The sequence below is a fragment of the Panthera tigris genome, chromosome E3 (assembly GCF_018350195.1).
Source record: "Panthera tigris isolate Pti1 chromosome E3, P.tigris_Pti1_mat1.1, whole genome shotgun sequence".
NCBI lineage: Eukaryota > Metazoa > Chordata > Mammalia > Carnivora > Felidae > Panthera > Panthera tigris.
The window spans coordinates 6,753,363-6,774,797 of NC_056675.1; the positions used below are offsets into that span (position 1 = coordinate 6,753,363).

Here is a 21,435-nt window from a genome sequence, read left to right on the forward strand (position 1 = left end):
TGTACATCATTCTCGGCCGCGTTTTCCTGCTGTCCGCGGTTGTCCTGTCTTTCCTCACCACCTTCATCCTGGTGTCCTTTGCATCTCAGCTGTTTCCGAGGACCCGGAAGCACAATTTGGTGTCAGCCTTCATCAGCTTCCTCACAGGTGTGGAACAGGCAGGCAAGCCTTGTTGTCAGGCGGGCCTCAGCCTTGGGAAGGGGCTGGGGAGGGGCCCAAAGGCAGGGAGATGGTTGGTCTCTGTGGTGTCAGGAGAGAGAATTTTTAGGGACCCTCTCACCTGTGGCCTTCTCTGAGGCAGCCTGCCCCCCCACCCCAGATCACAGTCCCTCTCTCTGAGGCTGCACAGCACCCTGTACTTCCAGCTAGCTCCACCCTCACTATGTTGGCTTGGGGTCATTTGTCTGGGGGTCTTTTTACCATAATCTCTATCCCAGTGACTGTCATAGAATCTGACACAGAATGATAATACACAAGTGAAATATGTGAGTGAAATATAAGTGTTTGTTGGATGAATGGATGGAAGACACCATCTCTGCCCTTTGGAACCTTTTGACTTTAAAAGGCTGGCCAAGGCCCTACCCTGGGAGGCTCCCATCACATGGAGGAGGTGGAACGCTCACAGTGGGAAAATCAGGTTGAATTGCACCCAAAGCATCACACCCAGAGGGCCCCGTCTGGAGTCAGCCAATGGCACAGGCACAGAGGGTACCCGGGAAAGGGATTTCTGGTTATGGGGCCTCTGGGAGGTGAGGCACATGGGCTTTGAAATGTGTTGGGAAGGAGGGCAAGACAGGCATGTGGGGTAGAGGTTATTGACTCTGAGAGGGCACAGGTGTGGGCTGGAGAAAGGAGCCTCCATGTAGGAACCATACAGGCTGTAAGCCATGTGACTCTGATTAAGAGCAAAGGTGGGAACCATGTGAGGAGATCAAGAGTGCTTCCCTATGACCCTGCAGGGGCCAGTGCCTTCCTGGCCTTGTTGCTGCATGCCCTGGAGATCCAGAATCTGAGGATGAAGCCCAGCCCCCCCAAGTTCTCGGTGCAGTGGCCTTACTACGTTCTGGGCTTTGCCATCCTTCTGTTCATAGTGGCTGGTGAGTGTCCTGGGGCTGGTGCCCTTCTCCCTGCCCTCTGTCTGGATTCAGAAGCCATGGACACTCTAGAGCAACACTGTCCAAAACTGTGGTCACTAGCTACTTGTGGCCATTTCATTACTTAAAATGAAATAAATAGAAATTCAGTTTCTCGGCCATGCTAGCCACATTTCAGATGTTCAGTAACCACATTATTATGTGTCTAGTGGCTGCCATATTGAATGGTGCAGATGCAGATATTTCCATCGTTGCAGAAAGTTCTACTCAACAGCACTGCTCTAGAGCCTCAGCCCTATATCCCATCTTCCTCCTCTTTGACTTTGGAACCAACCTCCAGATCTCATATTCTGTCTTAGTGTCCTGGCTTCTAAGGGTTTCTATGCCTATCTCTATCTCTATCTCGGAATCTACAATCTTATTCACCTCAGTCTCGCTTCACTCTCTTATTTTATATACCATCACCGTCTAAGTCTCAATCCTATTTAATTTTGTCCTTTTTCCTAATCTTCTTCCTACTATATTAATCTGACCCATGACATAATCTGTGTTAACTTGATTTTATTATACACTGAATATATAAAAACATTTATAATATATAAGAGGTAATTAAAAATAAACTGTGCACCCATTTCCACCATATAGTTTAAGAACTAGCCATATTTTCATGGAATCCATTGTTTGTAAGTTACACCTTTATTTTATTTACCACTGAAAGAGAAAAAAGGATGCTAGGAATAATTCTAAGGTGGTATAACTTGTAAGGCACATCCTTATTTCAGAGATGTTAAGTGAAGAAAATTGGCTTGTCTTCATTAATGAAATATGTTAGAATATTAAGAATCTTTGAAGTCCTGCCCCCTCAACCATGTGGCTCTTCCTAATCTTGTCCTCCTCTCTCCCCTCGGGAACCAATTATTCTGCAATTTATGATAATCATATTACTACACACATATATATCCTTAATATATTACTTAGTCTTACATGTTTTAAAACTTTGTATAATCATACTATATTTATTTCTCTGGAACTTGTTATGTTTGATCAACATTGTAACCTCCATGGTAATATGAGGAACTCTTAAGGTTCATTCATTTTCACCATCTTAAGTATTTAATTGTATAACTAAGCTTGCCTGTAGAAGGAATATGGTATTTCTCTGTGGGAGAATTTTAAGCTCACGATTCAGTTTCTTAAATGACTATAGGACTATTCAGGTATTTTATTTCCTTTTGAGTTAGTTTCAGTAATTTATATATGTCTATAAGCTTATACATTTTGTTTAAAATTTGAAATTTATTGGCATAAGTTTATTCAAAATGTTTTCTTTTTTAACTCTTTATTTTGTGATGCACCTGTAGTGATGTGCTTCTTTTTTCATACCTAATTTTCTTTTTTCATTGCCAATTTTGTCAGAGGTTTACCATATTTTTAGTCTTTTCAAGGAACCAGGTTTAAGCTTTCTTGAACCTTCATATTTTGTTTGTTTTCTATTGAATTAATTTTTACTTCTTATTTTGAACTTCCTTCCCTACTTCTTTTTTGCATTTATTCTGCTATTCCGTTTCCAGCTTCTTAAATCACAATCTAAACTCATGGCTTACTTCTTCTTTTCTAAGTAGACAATTAAAGCTCTAATTTCCCTGTAAGAATTGCTTTATTTGAATCTCCCATTTTCATATGTAATATTTTATGTTATTGTTCTATTTCAAACATTTTCCAGTTCCCCTTATGATATTTTGGATCCATGAAGTATTTTAAAATATACTTTTAAATTTCTAAGCATATAATTTTTTACTGTGTCTTGTGTTAATGATTTTAACTTAATTTCAGTTTGATGAGAGATCATGGTCTGTATAATCCTAATGTGTTCAGATTTATTGAGACATGTTTTATAGTCTAGTTTGAGGTCCACTTTCATGTTTTATGTTGAATACAACTTTTCACTTATAAACATTAGATCAAGCTTGTTTATTATATTGTTCAAATCTTGATTTAGAATTGTTCTGTTTTACTGGTGAATTGAACTTTTATTTAATCATTATGCCATGATCTTTTTTATTTCTAGAAATCCCTTTTGTTAAAGTCTGTTTTATCTGATATTACTCTAGCTATTTCTACATTCTTTAGGTTAGTATTTGCCTGTTATATATCTTTTTGATCTTTTACTTATATGTAACACATAGCTTATGATTGTATTTTTTCATCTAGTCTTACAATCTTTGTTTTTTTAAATGTTTATTTTTGAGAGAGAGAGAGAGAGAGAGAATGAGAATGAGAATACAAGCGGGGGAGGGGCAGAGAGAAGGGGAGACACAGAAGCCGAAGCAGGCTCCAGGCTCTGAGCTCTCAGTACAGAGCCTGACTCAGGGCTCAATCTCACGAACTGTGAGATGATGACCTGAGCCAAAGTCGGGCACTTAATCCACTGAGCCACCTAGGCTCCCCCTACACTCTTTGTCTTTTAACTGGAGCATTTATTATTGACTGACATTTATTATGACTACTGATACATTGATCCTTTTTTTTTTTTTGAAGTTTATTTTATTTATTTTGAGAGAGAGAGAGAGTGAGAGTGGGAGAGGGGCACAGAGAGAGGAAGACAGAGAATCCCAAGCAGGCTCCACACTGCCAGTGCAGATCCCAACGTGGGGCTCGATCTCAAGAACTGTGAGATTATGACCTCAGCCAATATCAAGAGTCGGACACCTGATTGACTGAGCCACCCAGGTGCCCCATATTTGTATTTTTTCTACCACCTTACCTCTTGCTTTCAATTTTTTCTGCTCCCCAGTCCCACCTCTCTTGCCTTGCTTCTAATTGATTGACTTTTATCTATACATTTCTCATTATATCCTCCCCCTCTTTAGTTTGGAAGTTATGGAATCTATTTGTATTCTTGTAGTAGTTACTCTTGACATTTTAATACGTTTACTTAACAAAGTTGGAAGTTCATCAACACATTTATTTTCTTCATAAGTAATACAAGGTACTTCCCTCCTAATTTATATGCTATTTTGCACAATGTTTTAGTTTCTTCTGTTTTCTTTTTAGTTCTATATATTTGACAGTATTGTTACTTTATGCATTTAATATTTATTTGTTTAAATTTACCCACATATTTATCAGTTTAGATGCTCATCAAACCTCAGACCTTCTGTCTAAGGACCCTCTGTCCTTCTGCCTGAAATACATCCTTTAAAATGTGTTTTAGTGAGGTTCAGTTAGAGATATACTTTCTCTCATATTTTGTTTGTATGAAATTATCTTCCTTTCATTTTTGTTCACTAAAATTAATTTTGCCATACTTACATTTTTTTAGATAGTATTTTTTTAAGTTTATTTATTTATTTTGAGAGAGAGAGAGAGAATATCCCACTCTCAAACTCACAAACTGCGAAATCATGACCTGAGCCCAATCAAGATGCTTAACCAACTGAGCCACCCAGGCGGCTTGCTGTACTTACATTTTTAAGTTGACAGTATTCTCACAGCATTCAAGATATTCTGTTATTACTTTACCACTTCCATTGTTGTTGTTAAGCTGACTCTGTAAAAATATCATTCTTTTGGGACACTTGGGTGGCTCAGTCGGTTGAGTGTCAGACTTTGGCTCAGGTCATGATCTCGAGGTTCGTGAGTTCGAGCCCTGCATCAGGCTGTCTGCTGTCAGTGCAGAGTATGCTCGGATCCTGTGTCTCCCTCTCTCTCTGCCCTTCCCCCACTCTCTCGCATGCTCTCTCTCTCTCTGTCAAAAATAAATAAACATTTAAACAATATATCATTTAAAAAAAATTTTAATGTTTGTTTATTTTTGAGAGAGAGAGAGAGAGAGAGAGAGAGAGAGAGAGACAGAGCACAAGTTGGGGAGGGGCAGAGAGAGAGGAAGACACAGAATTTGAAGCGGGCTCCAGGCCCCACACCGTTAGCACAGAGCCCAGCGTGGGGCTCGAACTCATGAACTGTGAGATCATGACCTGAGCCGAAGTCAGAGGCTCAAATGACTGAGCCACCCAGGCACCCCTATATCATTCTTTTTGAGGCACTCTTTGTTTTCTGTAAGGCTTTCTTGGGCATTTTGCAGAGTGTAGATATTTGTGTTATGATTTGTGGTGTGAACTGAGTCTGAGGAGTAATGTCTTTCAGAATTTCTCAAATATTTTTATCTTCTTTCTATATTCTTTCCCTCTTTTCCAGGAAGACGTATGTTAGACTTTGTTACTGTATCCTGCGTGTGTGTCTCTCTCTCTTGCTTTCCATTTCTTTGTTTTTTTTTCCCCCTTCTATCTCTTTGTCTTTCTGGGCTGTATTCTGAATAACTTATATAGATGTATCTTCAATCTAATCCATTCACTTTTTAGCTGTGTCTGATCTGCTATTTAACTTATCCATTAATTATTTTAGTCAATCTGTTTTTATAACCAGAAGTTATATTTTTCCTTAATTCTTGTTATTTTTATACTCTTTTCTCTACTTACATTTTTAATCTATTCTATAAATATATTTTTATTATACATGTTAAACATACTTTACATTCTGTGTCTTATAAGTTTAACAACTGAAATACAAGTCTCTGTGTGTTGGCTGCTGTTTTTGCAGGCTTTTGCTTATGGCATCTTATTTCTTGGTACAGTTGTGATTTTTGACTGTGAATTATTTTCCTTGAAAAAAAATATTTTTTGGTGGAAATCCTTTGAAGCTTGTATATAAAGTATTTTCTCAAAAAGGGATCTGCATTTGTTTCTGCTTGGTGCTTATATGCACAACTAGCCTAGAATCACATAGGTATTGTGTAGTTGCAGATCCATATAACAGCTAGCCTCTGTTTATGAGTTCTTAGTCAATCTTGGTAACTTCAAAGTTCTAGCTTTGTAGACCCTTGTTAGATTCATCTTGAGTAGGCCCTGGGCTTTTCCTCTCATTTTCTGTGTCCCAAAAGGCCCACAGAATGGAAACTCAGGGTCACCGGAGTAGAGTGTATGTCTCCAAGGTGAAGGCTAATTGTGTGCTTGCTTAACTCTCTAGGTTCCTGTTTTCACTAGGGTTTTGTTTCTAAGAATGCCTTACTCTGATGCCAATTTGCTGATATATTTACAAATTAGTTTTTGAAGAAAAATCTTATTTAGAATTTTTGTCGTTTTTAGTGGGAGGGTATGTAGTCTGCTATATTGCTGAAAATAGAAGTTGTCCTTTATCTGAGTCTTAACCTTAATACAGCATTTACTGTTCACTCAAGATACCTCTATTTGTTTTATGACATCAATTCTCTTCTTCCATTTTACTTTACTGAGGGTCTTGAGTTGCATCAAAGAGCCTGGGCTTTATGTTTGACCTTCCTCTCTTAAACCTCTTTTTCTTGCCTATTAATAGTTAGACAGTTGCTAAGATGCCTTCCAACACTGGCTGTGGTTCTGTGAGTTTATCCATCTATTTGTATGCCTTGTCTTGTGATGGGTCCTGTTTTCCCATCTATCTCTGTAATTCTCTACATCGGAGGGGAGAACTAGGGAAGGTGGGTGCAGACCGGAAGGGGTCACACATTAAAGGAGGGAGTGCCTGACCTCTAGGGCACCGAGAGCTCGACTCAACTCTGACCTGAACTTTCGCTGTCACCCAGGTGCCATCTGCCTCTTTCAAGAAGCAGCCTGCCTTCGCTGCCGTTTGTTGCCCAATTCCCAGAGTATCCAGGAGACCCAAGGGGTCATACACCTGGAGAATATGGAGAGTCTGGGAGGAGACCTGAGCTCAATACAAAAGGAGACACTGCTGAAGGAAGAAACAATTATCTAGTCCGGGAGAGCGTCCTCCGCCGTCAGCAGCTGTGTGAGTGCGTGTGTGGAGGCGTAAGTGGCAACCAGTTTCTGCTGCTTTTGGTGAGCTTCCTGAGTGTCAGATCTATGTTCCACTTCCCCACACTCACAGTGATTCTGTCTTGCTTGTATTTGCAATTCGTTAAAACATTTTTTTGAATTTTTCTGAGTTTCCTGAGTGGTTTTTTTTTTGGGGGGGTGGGGAGGCAAGTGTTTTCAATAAAAGGACTACTGTCTTTTAATCCATACCAGCTTGGAGGACAGGAAGGGAGGAAGGAATATTACAAAATGGTCAAGTGAAGTCAGCTTTTGTAAAACAAAAACAAAACAACAAAAGCAAAAACAACAGAAGGTGTTTGAGTTAGTGACATTAATAAGAAAAAAGTGATGTCCCCAGACAAAGATGGGACTCAGTGCAGGAAACTTCCTAAGTCTGTGTTAGAGGGAAGGGTTGGGAGTGGTTAAAGGGTGAACGCTTCTCAGGATTGAGCTCCCAGATCTGGAAGTCTGAGCCTAATGGGTCTGTGCTCTGGAGGAAGCACAGGCAAGTTAGCCAACCAATGTATGGGTGTTGCCTCCTCTCACTAGAGCCTGAGACCTCCTGAGGGCATCTCTAACGTGTCCCCTTTATGGTCCTCCTGGTGCTTACAGAATGGGGAGCTCTTAGCTCCCTGGTGTAGCTGGTAAGTACAAATGCCTTAGGACAATGAAGGGGATAGAACAGTGATCCAAGTCCTCTGCTGGCTTCATACCCATTTTTCATCTGAACAGTACCAATCAGCAACGCCTTCCCACTTTGCTCTCTAAAGAACACAGATATGGGAAAAGCTCTTGCAACTTAAGCAGTGCAACTTCAGAAACAAGTATGGGGAGCCGTGTATCTGGAGGGGCATGTGGTGGGCAAGGCTAGAGTCAAGTGGGCTTTGCTGTGACTGTTAGCCAGTGGCCATTAAAGGTGGACCTTGTGCCATGCACCACAGGGGCTAGTTCCTGTTCTCCAGAGGCTCACACCCCAGCAGAGAAGCCAAGACATACACACCAGAAAAATAGCCACTTAATGTTTTAGATTGTTTTTAGTTTCTTACCACATTTCTCTCCAAAAGGTATCTTGAGAGTTTCTTGCAGGGATATGGTGACAGCCTAGTTCTAGTCTGCCCACTTTTCCTCCTAGAAAACAACCCAAAAACCCATACAGGAACTATAATTATCAGTGAAACTAGGAACAGAGAAAACTTACAAACTCTAAAATATGTAATTGCAGCCCAAAGCACTAAGCCAGCAGAACCAGTATGGGAAGCTACAACTGGGAGACCAGCATGGTGAGCAAGGGGGAGTGGGTCAGAGAATACACAGAGGCCCTAGTGGTGGCAAGCTAAAAAAGCCACTAGCAAATATGAACCTTCAGATTTCTGAGAAGGACCCACCTTGAGAGGAAATGGCTATGAATAGGATAGGGAAGCAACAGGGTGGGGCACATGTGGGGGGTGGGCAGAGAAGGCACAGAAAGTACCTGGGAGTCTATCAAAGGAAATTTTTAAGGAAGCACAACTTTTTATTTATTTATTTATTTATTTATTATTTATTTTTAACCTTTATTTATTATTGAGAGACTGCGAGACACAGAGAGTGAGCAGGGGAGGGGCAGAGACAGGGGTAGACACAGAATCTGAAGCAGTCTCCAGGCTCTGAGCTGTCAGCACCGAGCCTGACGCGTGGCTCAAACTCACAAACCGTGAGATCATGATCTGAGCTGAAGTCAGAGGCTTAACTAACTGAGCCACCCAGGCACCCCAGGAAGCACCGCTTTTTAAAAAGAGAGACCACCTGGGAAGGTGGATGACAGTGTCTCTTGGTAGTGTTGGAGAATGGAAGGAAGGAAAGAGAGTGTAGTATGATCCCTCTGAACCAAGTTAGGATGTAAGAATCCGAGGAATCTTGGCTACATAGGGAACTATAAAGAAAGCATCCTTCCATGTAGCAGTGGAAGAGTCCTCACACTGAGAAGTGGGGAACACTCTGCTTCTCTGACTCCCCTTCCACAGGGTACTCCTGCAAAGAGCTGGCCCAGGAAAATCAAACTCATTCAAATAAGAGTGAAACAGCAACATCAATACAAAGGTATTATTATTTAAAAAAAAAAAAGCACAAAGAAGGGGCACCTGGGTGGCTCAGTTGGGTAAGCATCCGACTTCAACTGTGATCTCACAGTCCGTGGGTTTGAGCCCTGTGTCGGGCTCTGTGCTGACAGCTCAGAGCCTGGAGCCTGCTTTGGATTCTGTGTCTCCCTTTCTCTCTGCCCCTCTCCTCCTCTCTCTCTCTCAAAAATAAATAAACATTAAAAAAATTTTTTTAAAGCAGAGAAGTAAAAGTCTGGCTATGAAGAAAACTCACCAGAAGTGTTGCCACAAAGTAGAGGAAAATTATAACACAATATTCCGAGATAAATGTAAACATTTAATGAAACAATTGCAGCTAGGGGGAATCAGAATTATAGGAACTCAGAGAAGAACATTCTGAGAACAGAAGGTGAGAGACAGATAACAAGGGAATATGAGAGGAGAATGGAGAGAATTCAAGAAAGAACTGGAAAAGGGAAGGAAGACTAACTTAGAAGAAGCACCAGAGAGAGGAGAGACTAGAACAGTAAGAGGCGTAAAGCATAAAGGTAGTAACAGTGAAGAAAATGAAATAAAGAAATGAAAAGGTTTAGCGAGAATGTGGAAGCAATGAAAGACAGATAAAGGAGATCCAAGATATTTAAAATTGGAGTCCCTGAGGAAAAACTGAAATAAAGGGACAAAACAAATATTTAAAATGAAAATTCAAGAAAATGTTTCTGAAGTAGATTTCCTTTCTATTGAAAAGTAGTAACAGTTACCTGGGACAACTGATACAAAATGATCAATTCCTTCCCCGATGGCGCTGTGCTTTGTTGTTTTGTTTTTTATTGAAATACACAGTTTTTCTGGAACAAAGTGCGGCCCCATCATGGAAGACCTGGAGAGTTTTTACTTCCTTTATCCACAAACACTGGCATACGATACAAAATGTGCAAAAATGTGAAACAGAGAAAAAAATAACCAATAACCAATAGAAGCAGATGCCATGATTATCCAAACATTGGGGTTAGTGGACACAAACTTTAAAATAGCTATTATTAATAAGTTAAAGAAATTAGAAAAAGCACAGAATTTTCAAAAAACAGAGAAAACTACCGAGATGCCATTTCTCCCTATGAGATTTGCAAAAGTCAAAATTTTGAGACAACACATTGTTTTGGCTATGCTGTGGGGATAATGGGCACTGGCACATGATGTGGGTGGAATGACAAAAATGGCATGATCCCAGCTGAGGGGAATCTTGCAATGTCTGCAAAGCTATGGAAGCATTACTGATGTGATTTGAAGTTTGGGTTTGAGAGCGAATGGCCAGGAAAGAATTCTTGAAACTTTTTGGTGCAAATTGTTTTATTATAGCACAGAGACAGGACCCAGGGGCAGAAAGAGCTGCACTGAGATTGTGAGGAGTGGCTGATTATGTACTTTTTAATTAGTGGGGGTTAGGGATAGTTTAACTCTTTAAGGAATTTGGAAGCAAGGCTTTTGGGACCTTGAGGGGCTAGCTGCTGTTAAGATAAGGTTATTCTTGGGGCAGTTGGATGGCTCAGTTGGTTGAACATCTGTCTCTTGATAGGGGTTCAGGTTGTGATCTCAAGGTTGTGGGACTGAGCCCTGCAACACTCAGCATGGAGCCTGTTTGGGATTCTCTCTCTGCCCCTCCTCCCCCTGCCCCCCACCTGCTCTCATGCACAAGTGCTCTCTCTCTCTCTGTCTCTAAGTAAATAAATAAATAAACATGAAAAAAAGATATGGTTACTCTTAGTCTTTAAAAAAATTTTTTTTTAACGTTTATTTATTTTTGAGACAATGTGAGAGAGTGCAAGCAGCGGAGGGGTAGACAGAGGGAGACACAGAATCTGAAGCAGACTCCAGGCTGTGAGCTGTCAGCCCAGAACCCAATGGCGGGGCTGGAATTCACGAACGGTGAGATCATGACCTGAGCCGAAGTCAGACGCTTAACCAACTGAGCCACTCAGGCACCCCGGTTGCTTACTCTTAGTCTTTAATAAGACATAAACATTAAGGCATTAAGGCAGCCATGAGTTCCTTGAGGAAGGTCACATTCTATGTGTCTCTGGTATCTTATCTGAGCTTCAAGCTGTAAGGAAATTTAATTTTGGCTACTTTCTCTTGCCTTTGTTCTCCTCATCAATTAGTGCTTTAACAATCTCAATTTCATGATTTATCTAACAGATAATACCTGTACACACACTTAAAACTGACATTGGTCCAGGGTTATTAATTGCTGCATATTAATTGCAATATCGAATGAGCAACTCAAATGTCCATTACTAGGGGACATGTTAAATTCTGTTACATCCACACTAGCTTTAAAAAAATGAGGATGTCTATGTATAGACATGGAACATTTTCTAGGAAATATTACATGATAAAAAACAAGGCATCTAATGTAGTTCCTTTTGTGTAAGAAAGGGGGAGACGATAGGGAAAAATATACCAATATTAGTATTTGCGAACTAATAAATCTTTAGACATGGGGGTAGATTAGGGAATGGGCTGGGAGGAGTGGGCAGAGGTAGGAGCAATAATTCTGTGTAACTTATATGATTTTGACTCTCAAATCATGTAAACGTTTTACCTATTCAAAAATTCATATTAAGTCTTAAAGGCATAAGTGGGGTAATATAAGTAAAATATCCCAAACTGTCCATACCAGCACTTTGAACCCCTTAACCTTCATTTCTATAGTTAATGCAAAACATCCCTCACATTGGCCATTTTGTCTTGCTACAGATAGGCCAGATTTAATTCTACCCATTTTTTTTTTTTTTTAAATTAAAGAACTGGAGAGATGAAGTATTTACTCCAATGCCAGGCCTGACACCCCAGGTCCTCTGATGTTCATTCGGTACAGGTTTTTATTTTTTTATTTTTTAAATGTTCATTTCTGAGAGAGAGAGAGAGAGAGAAAGTGAGAGAGAGAGAGAGAGAGAGAGAGAGAGAGAGAGAATGAGAGGGGGAGGGGCAGAGAGGGGGACAGAGGATCCAAAGCAGGCTCTGCGCTGACAGTGGTGAACCCCATGTGGGGCTCCAACTGAAGGGACCCTGAGATCATTGATGAGGTTTTACGGGGTGTTGGTGGAGTTTGTGGGGTCCAGAGCCGATGGCCAAGGAAGAATTCTTGAGACGTCTTTGGTGCAAAAAAGGTGATTTTATTAAAGCATACGACAGGACCGGTGGGTAGAAGAGCTGCCCTGGGACCATGAGGAGAGACTGGTTATATATTACGGTGTTGGGGGAGGTAAAGTCCAGCGGAAGTTTCCAATGAGATTTTCATATGCTAAAGAAGACTCCCAGGACACTGTGGCCCAGGTATTGTCAAGCTAAGGTTGTTTTCCCCTCTAGCAAAACATTAGCATTAAGATAGTAGGGAGTTCCTGGAGAAACATTTTACTCTGCCAGCCTCAAGTATTTGTAATGGGCTGCAGGTTATAAGGAAATTTAATTTTATCTGCCATTTCCTTTTGCCTTTGTTTCCCACGTCAATCATGACCTGAGCTGAAGTCAGAGGCTTGACTGACTGAACCACCCAGGCACCCAGTACAGGTTTTTAAATGTTTTATTTATTTATTTATTTTTATTAAAATTTTTTTCAAGTTTATCTTAAAGTTTATTTATTTATTTAGAGTGCTCTCAGAACAGGGGCAGAGAGAGAATCCCAAGGAAGCTCAGCACTGTCAGTGCAGAGCCCAATATGGGGTTCAAACTTACGAACCATGAAATCATGACCTGAGCGGAAGCCGGACACTTAACTGATTGAGCCACGCAGGTACCCCTAAATGTTTGATTTTTAAGTAAATTCTACTGCCTCTTTTGTTTCCTTTCTGTGGTAATGACCTCCCCCCCCCCCCCCCCCACACACACACCCTGCCCCACCATTTCTGTAGTTCACACCCTCATTTCTTTGGTCTTTTGTCAGATAATTTCCTTCTTCTCTGCCTCTGCCCCTCTCTCTTTCTCCCTTCCTTCTTCTCTTTCCCCTTCTTTTCTCTCAGGCCCTCACAATGCTCTCGATTCATTCAGTACCATGTTCATTGCTAGGAAAAAATGCCTTCACTTGTTATGATGAGCACTGGGTATCGTATGTAAGTGATGAATCACTAAATTCGATGCCTGAAACCAATATTACACTACGCATTAGCTCACTAGAATTTAAATAAAAAATTGAAAAAAAGAAAGAAAGAAAAGATGCCATCATATTTACTCACCATCCCTGAAATCGCTCTTCTGTTTGACAATGCCATTTCCCTAGCAATCCCTTGGTTATATTCTGATCTCTCGGCCAGGAACATGAGGTTGGTTTCCTTTGTAGTTTTCAGACTAATGTTCTTAATTTTTCTTCAAAAATCTTCTGTTTAGATCATGGAAAAGAAAGGCCAGTGATGTAGATAAAAGCTCTTTCAAATATAAAAGATAATTATAAAACTGCAGTTATGAAAACAATTTGGCAGGTCCTGACAAAGGATACAGATAGATTACAGAATAGGAGTGCGAACATAGAGACAACTTTATATAGGAAAAGACAGATCCTTCAATAAATGGTGTTGAGGAAAACTTCCTAGCCATTTGGAGTATGGAAGGCAAAAAACAGAAGATTTTAAAAACAGGATGAAAGAATTTGAAATATAAAACATATAATCTTTTGCAATGCATGAAGTTCATTAAGAAAGACAAATAGGAGGGGTGCCTGGATGGCTCAGTCTATTAAGCATATGACTCTTGATCTCTGCTTAGGTCATGATCTCAAGGTTCCTGAGTTCGAGCTAAGCCTGGGGCTCTCTGCATTGTCAGTACAGAGCCTGCTTGGGATTCTCTCTCCCTGCCTCTGCTCCTCCTCTGCTCACGCACACATGCATGCATGCTTTCTCTCAGAATACATGAATAAATTAAAAAAAATTTTTTTTAAATAAGAAAACTGGGAAAATATTTGTAAGACATTTGAAAAAGGGCTAGGTTTCTTAATGTGCAAGAACCACATACATCAATAAGAAAGAGATAAATAACCTAACAAAAATAGAGGGAAGGATAAAAATAGCCAGTTCACAGGAAAAGAAATACAAGTAACTAATGTAGGCAGAAATAATGATTGACTTCCCTTATAATTAAGAAGTGAAAATAAAAATCGGGGCACCATTTATTTCCCTTATCAGATTGGCAAAGATGGAAAGGTTTGATAACATCCATTGTTGATGAGATTGTAGGGAAACGAACCTTATTCCCCATCATCATTGGGAATGGAAATTGGTGCAGTCTGTAAGGTAGGGTAATTCATTTGGCAACAGCCAACAAAATTCCACATGCATATAACTTTTAGACTCAGCAATTTCATGTATGGAAATTCATCCTAAGATTCATTTGCAAAAAGTGAAAGAGGAATGACATAACAATGTTCATTCTAGATTTCTGGTCAAATCTAATGCCGGAAAAAACCTAAATGTCCACCAAGAGTCTTCAGAAGTCATGGCAAATCCATGCAATGAAACACTATGCAGCTGGTAAAAAGAGCTGAGTAGATCAATATATGTAGATAAGGAAAAATAAGTTATTTAGTGAATAAAAGCAAAGTGCAGAACAGAATATAGCATGGTTCTATTTATGGAACACAAAAAGGAAAGCATTTTATGCTTAGTTTGGCTATAACATTTCTGGAAAAGTTCCTGAAACCTGCCTCATGGCCTCATCCTTGCCTCTGAGTCTTCAGTTTCTCCTTGTTGTTCTTGTTGGTTTTCATCCCTCCTTTCTGCTCAGCTTGTACTCATGGTCACTCAATGCAAACATCTCCTATCAGAACCCCCATCCTCTCATATGACAAATCCCAACATTACATTAATCCACCTGTTTGTTTTAAGCACATTTGCCCCAGATGGCGCAAACAATTGTGTGGATTGATTCTGTCACTTGTTTTGTTCTTACCTTCACTTGGGTGTGCAGTGTTACTTGACAATCTTTCCATTCACCTTACAATTTTTTCTTACATCATTCCTCACAATAGATCATTGTCCCTTGCATTCTCAGCAGGTAATATCACTGAGGAAAGAGGCCAAGAATGAACTCCTTAGACACCTCTCTAGAGTAATTTTAAAACCATCTACTTCAGGGGTCAGCAAACTACAGGCTTTGTGTCAAATCTAGCACTGGCTGTCAGCTAAACATAGTTTTGACATTTTTACAGGATTGTAAAGATGAAGAATATGTGAAAATGTGTCCAGTAAAGCCTAGGGTAGTCACTTTCTGGTCTTTCATAGAAAAAGTTTGCTAAGCCCCAACCTAGACCATCACCCATGTTTCTTTTCTTCCCAATTAGCAGGAGCCCCTTTCTCCTCTCCACAGTTGCCCTGGAAACCTGTGATCTTATCCAATCTCCCCCTGCCTCTACCAGAATGCTCTCTTCCCTGTATCTTCTCCATGGCAAGCTGAAGAAATGTTTTTGATATCACTAGGAATAGCTCAATTTTCCCAGACGGATTGAGCCAATCAGGCAGTTTCATTTGGCCCTGAGTGGCGAGGTCGTCTCCTATCTCTCAGAAGTGAGTGCATGTTAGTGGATGGAGGCTATCTGAAACTATTTCCAAGGTGGACTGAAAATGTAATTTGTAGTATAAAAGAATCTGAGATCCTGTGAGCTCAGTTGGACTTGGCCCTGGATGTGGTATAAGGTGTGGACCCAATATTATCTCTTTCCAGATGACCAGCCTGTTGTCTGCTTTTTAAATGTCCATTTTTTTTTTAAAGTTTATTTATTTATTTTGAGAGAGAGAGAGAGAGAGAGAGAGAGAGATCCCCAAGCAGGCTCCACACTGTCAGTGCAGAGACCCATGTGGGACTGGGGCTTGATCTCACAAACCGTGAGATCATGACCTGAGTCAAAATCAAGAGCTGGCGCTCAAACAACTGAGCCACCCAGGTGTCCCTAAATGTCCATTCTTATCCATATATATGGCCTTTATAATTTACTGACTTATTCCATCTTCTCTCTCGTCCTCCATATCCAATCAATCCTCAAACCTTGGCAATTTTACTTCCGCAATAAGTTTCCTATCTAATCACTCCTTGCAAGCTCTAGTCACCAACTGCCCCAGGTCTGCATCATCCTCTTTTTCCTGGACTGACTTACTCAGCCTCGTTTTACCCAACAGTCGGTCCTCTCATTTTCCACTTCCCTCCTTTCTTGCTCAGTCTTTCTCCAAGGGTTCTCAGCAGCATCTTTCTAAAATCTGTCCCTTCCCGCCTTTAAACCTTTACACGGCTTCCCGTTGCCTTTAAACTGTTCTCCGAAACACCTAGTTTAACCACCTGCACTAGTGGCTAAGATGGTGTGGGAATGCCGGCAATCCCTCCAAACTCGCAGGGCTCGTCGTGCTCCCTCTGCTGGGGACACTCACCTCACTTTTTGGTCCACCCTTCAAAACTGAGCTGAGTTGCCGGCTCCTCTGGCCAACTCCCTCCTCCCAACTACTCGGGTCGAGGCCCCTCTTCTGGGAACCTATAATATTCACTGCTTCCCTCCGTCTCCCTCTGCCCCTGCGACAAAGTACGCGAATATGCACGTGGTGACCGACGGGACTACAAAGCCCCTTGAGGGAGGCTTCGTGTCCGGTAGTATGTCTGGAGGGTCCTCCTCACCGAGAAAAAGCAGGTGCAATGGCACGGAGGCTCCTAAAGGCCTGACGGCTGCGAGCCTCCTAGGGACGAGTCAGTCCGGGCGCGCGTTCAGGCACAGCCCCAGAGGACCAGCAACCACCGAGACGCACGGACCTCCGAGAGCCCTAGAGAGGAAGCGGAAGGGGCTCTTTCCTCACGCACCTGTCTGACAGCGTCCGCGGCCCACATCCGGTCTCTGAGGGCTCGGGTCGGGTCGTCGTGGCTGAGGGGCTGAGGGTGAGAGCCGTTCTGGGGCGTCGCGGGGCTTCGCGGGGCGGCGGATGCGGCGGGTGTGGGGGCCTGCTTTCGGTGCGGCTGCGGGTCGCGGAGGCGTTGGCGGAGGCGGCGGGGCTGACACAGCGGGCGGCGCGTTTCCCCGGAGCTGCCTCCCGCGGCACCGGGGCCCGGCGGGCGCGACGCGGGGGTTCAGGTGGGAGCGACGTTGGTCCCGCCGGGCCTAGGTTACCTCAGCGCGGGGGCGTCCACGAACTCGAGACCTTGAACCGACGCGGATCTCTCTGAAAATCGAAAGTAGTCATTTTAGAGCGAGACGTGGGAAACTCACATAAAGAATAACTTCTTTTCAAGCCTTCTTTCTCTTCGTGAAGTACCAGGGATGAAAGATGAATGAAGGCCTTTCTTGCCTTTAGAGAATTTGGTCGTCGGGGACACGTCGGTTAACATTTGTGCTGTAGTGCGGTAATGCGATAGGGGTGTGAAGAAATGCAGTAGCTAGAAAGTCGTGAAAGAGAAATCCCAATAGATGCAGCAAAATGAAAAATGAATCGACTGAAAACGTAAAGTAGTAGTTTAGGAAGGATGTAGAAGTACACAAACACACAATAGAATATTAAGTAGAAGCTTCGGAGGAACCTCCTACCAGTTGCTTATTCTCTGTTGCATTAAGAGTGGTCTTTCCCTCTAAAAATGGAGCCCCTTCCCCACTTTGGACTCCCAGCCTACATACCCCTCACCCCCAACCCAAGCCCATCATGAAATTAAATAGTACTCATTCTCAAGTCTGGTATAAGCCTCTTCTTCTTCTTTTTCTTCTTTTAAATTTTTATTCATTTTTGAGAGAGAGCTTAAGTGGGGGAGGGGCAGAGAGAAGGGGACAGAGGATCCCAAGCAGGCTCTGTGCTGACAGCAGCGCCCGAAAAGGGGCTCCAGCTCATGAGCCATGGGATCAAGACATGAGCTGAAGTCAGACGCTCCACCCACTGAGCCACCCAGGCGCCCAAACCTTTTTCATGAGTAGTTGAACCTACGTTAACCTTTCTCTCATTTTGACTTCCTGTGTTTCTCATCTGTACCGTATCTTTTGGGAGGCAGACTTTGGCCAGCCGTGTAACCTCTTACATCTTCAGTGTCGTCTTTGAAAAGGGGAGTAATACTCCCTATACATAATTGTATGTGTGTGTTCACAGGCTTTCTAAATGGTAAAGCCTACACAAGTTAAAAGTCTTTTTGTTAATTATAATGACATATATGTCACTCTGTTGTTTTCAACATGTGACACATGGTCACATCCAAGCCACCAGTAAGTCTTTTGGCTTCACCTCCAAAATATGTCTCGACTCTTTCTGCATCTTTGCCACCATCTTGATCATCTCCTGCTTGGACCACTGTTAAGTGCTGCTTCCCTTCTTTTTCTCTCTAACCTATTCTCTGTTGACATACGCCAGGCAAAATGACCTTTTACGCCAGGCAATGTAAAAACGTATAGCTCCCTGCTAAAATAAGAAGATTAAGCCATAATTCTTAGTGTGGCCCATTTCCTGGATAATCTGGTTCTGCCTGCCTCTGTCACTTCTTCTCCTGCGACTCTGTCCCTCACTTAACTTTGCCAAAGCTTCACTCCCATTGCCTTATTCTCAGACATGTGGAGTAATTTCTGACCTCAAGTCTGGTGCCTGGAAAAATCTCTGAATGACTGGCTCATACTCATCGGTGGGTCTCAGCCTAAGTGTCCTCTCTTCAGAAGAGCCTTCTTTAAGTTACTCATCCCCCATTAACAGACCATCCTACACATTTCCTTTCTAGAAGTTATCTCCATTTAATTTTAACTTATTTGCTTGTATTTGTTTTTTTTCTGTCTGTTGCACTAGTATATGAATTTCAAAGGGCAGGTGCCTTGTTTGTCTTGTTCTGTATTATATTTCTAGTTTCTGCAGGCCTGGCACATATATTGGTTGAACGTGTTAATTCTTACAGTGTTGAAAGAGTAGGCCCTGATGACTCATCTAATTATAACCTATTTTATATTTTCTGATTTTAGTGTTATCTCCCTAATGAGATCCTACAATGTTTGTGGGTATAAAGTAAACTCTTTACATTTTTCTTCACATACTAGGTGGTTAGCAAATACTTACTGAATTGAATTGTCATGATTTTCAGGATATATGTTTAGTCTTTTGTTCTGCTTCACAGAAACTAATTATGCTCCCCAGCAGAATATCCATTGATGTAGACAAAGAACTGTGATGGACTGACCTTTCCTTGTCTCACTTATGCTGCCATTATTGTTTGTCTGGTCTTCTCAATAGACCCTCAGTCTTCTGGGAGGAGTGTGAAGATGCTAAAGGAGCGTCCAGGAATGGCAGAAGACCCCCAGCAACAGATGGGTGTTCCTGTGGTAAAGCTGGAGAAAGAGTTGCCATGGGCCAGGGGAAGGGAGGACCCTAGTCCTGAGACTTTTCGTCTGAGGTTTCGGCAGTTCCGCTACCAGGAGGCAGCTGGTCCTCAGGAAGCCCTCAGGGAACTCCAGGAACTCTGTCGCCAGTGGCTGAGGCCTGAGCTGCATACCAAGGAGCAGATCATGGAGCTGCTGGTGCTGGAGCAGTTCCTGACCATCCTGCCACGGGAGTTCTATGCCTGGATTCGGGAGCATGGCTTGGAGAGTGGCAAGGCTCTTGTGGCCATGGTGGAGGACTTCACAGAGAGAACGTTGGAGGCCAAGGCGGTGGGTGAGAAGGGGGTATCTGGGTCTTGTTTTGTCGGTATGGGAAGGGGACATCTAAAGAATTGAAAGGTTTGAAGAAGCAGTGGGAGTAGATGAGGTGTACAGTCTCCTTCATCTGCTCCCAGACTCCCTGAGGTACTTTTTGGAGGGCAGTGGAGTTTTCAGCATGAGAAGCCATTCCCAAGGAAGATGCAGGGCCTGTAGAAGAGCTGTTAGCTTCCTTTCTGGTCATCAGGACAAAGGCCTGGCCATATTTCCTTTGTGAGCCCCAGGCCCAAAGAAGGTAGTCATGACCAATTTGAAGATCCCTCATAGACTCCTTCTCTTTGGGCAGAGATGCACGTGGAAAGTGGGGAATTCCAATTGGGTGAATATTATTATTAAGAAGAATTGTCTAAACAGTGCTGTTTCGATATCTGGGACGTTGGCTCAAGTGGCTCACGTTAGTGGTTCTGTGGTGGTGTTCTGGTGACACCAAGTAACTGCATCTCAGATGCTTCCTTGGGACTCTGGCCACATGTTTGTCATTCTGTGGTATAGTCACCTTATTGTTGGCTGGGAAAGAAAAGAGTAGGACTGAACATTACTGTTTTGCTTGCAAGTAATCATCTTTCTTCAGTTTATTCTTCCTTTTCCTACTGCAGTTATTCGTGACTTCCTCTGTAATCCTAAGAATTATTTTTTTATTCCCAATTCAGGAGCTTAAAAGTAGACCAAGAAGGGCCTGTTTTTGTGAGTGTATCACAGTGTGAGTTGTCCTGATTTTCCTCGCTGTTTATAGAGCAAGTTTTTCTCACTAGCTAATTCACTGCTGAATCAAGGCTTTGTATTTTTTACTTTCAGCATTTATAATTGGGGGATTTCCTAGTAGGGAGCATTTTGGGCTAAAGTTGTCAACCAAACAATATTTAGTCTCTCTGTGATATTATTCCTGGTGGAATTTGGTCAGTATTGAGGCAGGCAGGAGGGACCCTTGTAAAAGGGCAGGGACACATAACAGTTGCTCGGAGCCTGATAAAGAGAGGTTAACCTCTTTTTCACCTTCTCACTGATGTCCTGGGGAAGAGCTGAGCCGGCTTTGTCCTCCTCTTGCAGTTGGAATGGTCCTTTTCTTTGTTCTCTTTTTAGGTTTTAATTCAACTCCCTCACCCAGGCCTCATTCTAATAGGTGTTGGGGACTGTTCTTAGGTTCCATGCCTCGTGCAGGGAGAACGGGAGGAGACAGCACTTTGCAGAGGCCCTTGGGAACCAGGTGTTCACCTGGGGCCAGTGGAGGTCAAGCCTGAGTGGGGGATGCCCCATGGGGAAGGAGTTCAAGGCCTAGACCAAGGCACTGAGGAGCAACTCAGTCAAGACCCTGGAGCTGGGACACAAGCCTTCCAGGAGCAGGGTAAGATGCGAACAGTAAAGAAGTAAGGATGCAGAAAACTGTGCTTTGTGACCCTCCTTTACAAGCCCAGCAGTTGATAAATAAGTTATCTGTGAGCTGTAATTAGGAGTTTTCCTGATTACTTCCTTGACTTTAGTAGGAAACAGATGAAGTGAAATTGTTTTCTATACCTTGACTCTCTGATTTTTGCAGGGGATATCTGGGATTGTGCTCTCTTACCATTTCTTCTCTTCTTTCCCTCACATCCCTTCTAGAAACCTCCTGGAAATATGCAGGTGACATATAGGGGGATTTTTTAAGGGGGCAGACAAACCATATCCCTAAAAGTAATGTATGACTTCATTGTGTTACTGAATCTCAAAGAGGGTTATTCCCAGAGTGTGACCAGAGAACATGA

General features: G+C 42.3%; 2 protein-coding genes and 1 long non-coding RNA gene across 10 annotated transcripts in view; 2 read left to right on the forward strand and 1 right to left on the reverse strand.

The window, feature by feature from the left end:
* TMEM225B (transmembrane protein 225B) overlaps window positions 1-7,068 on the forward strand; it is a 29,372-nt gene extending 22,304 nt beyond the window's left edge. For all 5 annotated transcript variants that reach the window (XM_007081059.3, XM_042971984.1, XM_042971983.1 and 2 more), the window contains 3 exons: window positions 1-147; window positions 960-1,097; window positions 6,712-7,068. In XM_007081059.3, the coding sequence (XP_007081121.1) occupies window positions 1-147; window positions 960-1,097; window positions 6,712-6,884 (458 nt within the window). In that variant the 3' untranslated portion in view covers window positions 6,885-7,068. The remainder of the gene's footprint in view (window positions 148-959; window positions 1,098-6,711) is intronic.
* Window positions 142-16,918, reverse strand: LOC102956467. 2 transcript variants are annotated; one of them, XR_006212572.1, is made up of 5 exons: window positions 16,849-16,918; window positions 14,959-15,072; window positions 13,254-13,396; window positions 7,990-8,071; window positions 142-240 (listed from the first exon to the last, which is right to left on the reverse strand). It is a non-coding gene; the product is annotated as an uncharacterized LOC102956467 (long non-coding RNA). The 2 variants fall into 2 exon arrangements; XR_006212573.1 differs by lacking the exon at window positions 16,849-16,918 and adding an exon at window positions 16,428-16,559.
* Window positions 16,851-21,435, forward strand: part of ZSCAN25 (zinc finger and SCAN domain containing 25) — a 14,353-nt gene continuing 9,768 nt past the window's right edge. Inside the window, exons 1-3 of one of the 3 annotated variants that reach the window (XM_007081060.2) lie at window positions 16,851-16,923; window positions 19,233-19,648; window positions 20,837-21,038. In XM_007081060.2, the coding sequence (XP_007081122.2) occupies window positions 19,262-19,648; window positions 20,837-21,038 (589 nt within the window). In that variant the 5' untranslated portion in view covers window positions 16,851-16,923; window positions 19,233-19,261. The other 2 variants (XM_007081061.3, XM_042971978.1) reach the window with 2 other exon arrangements.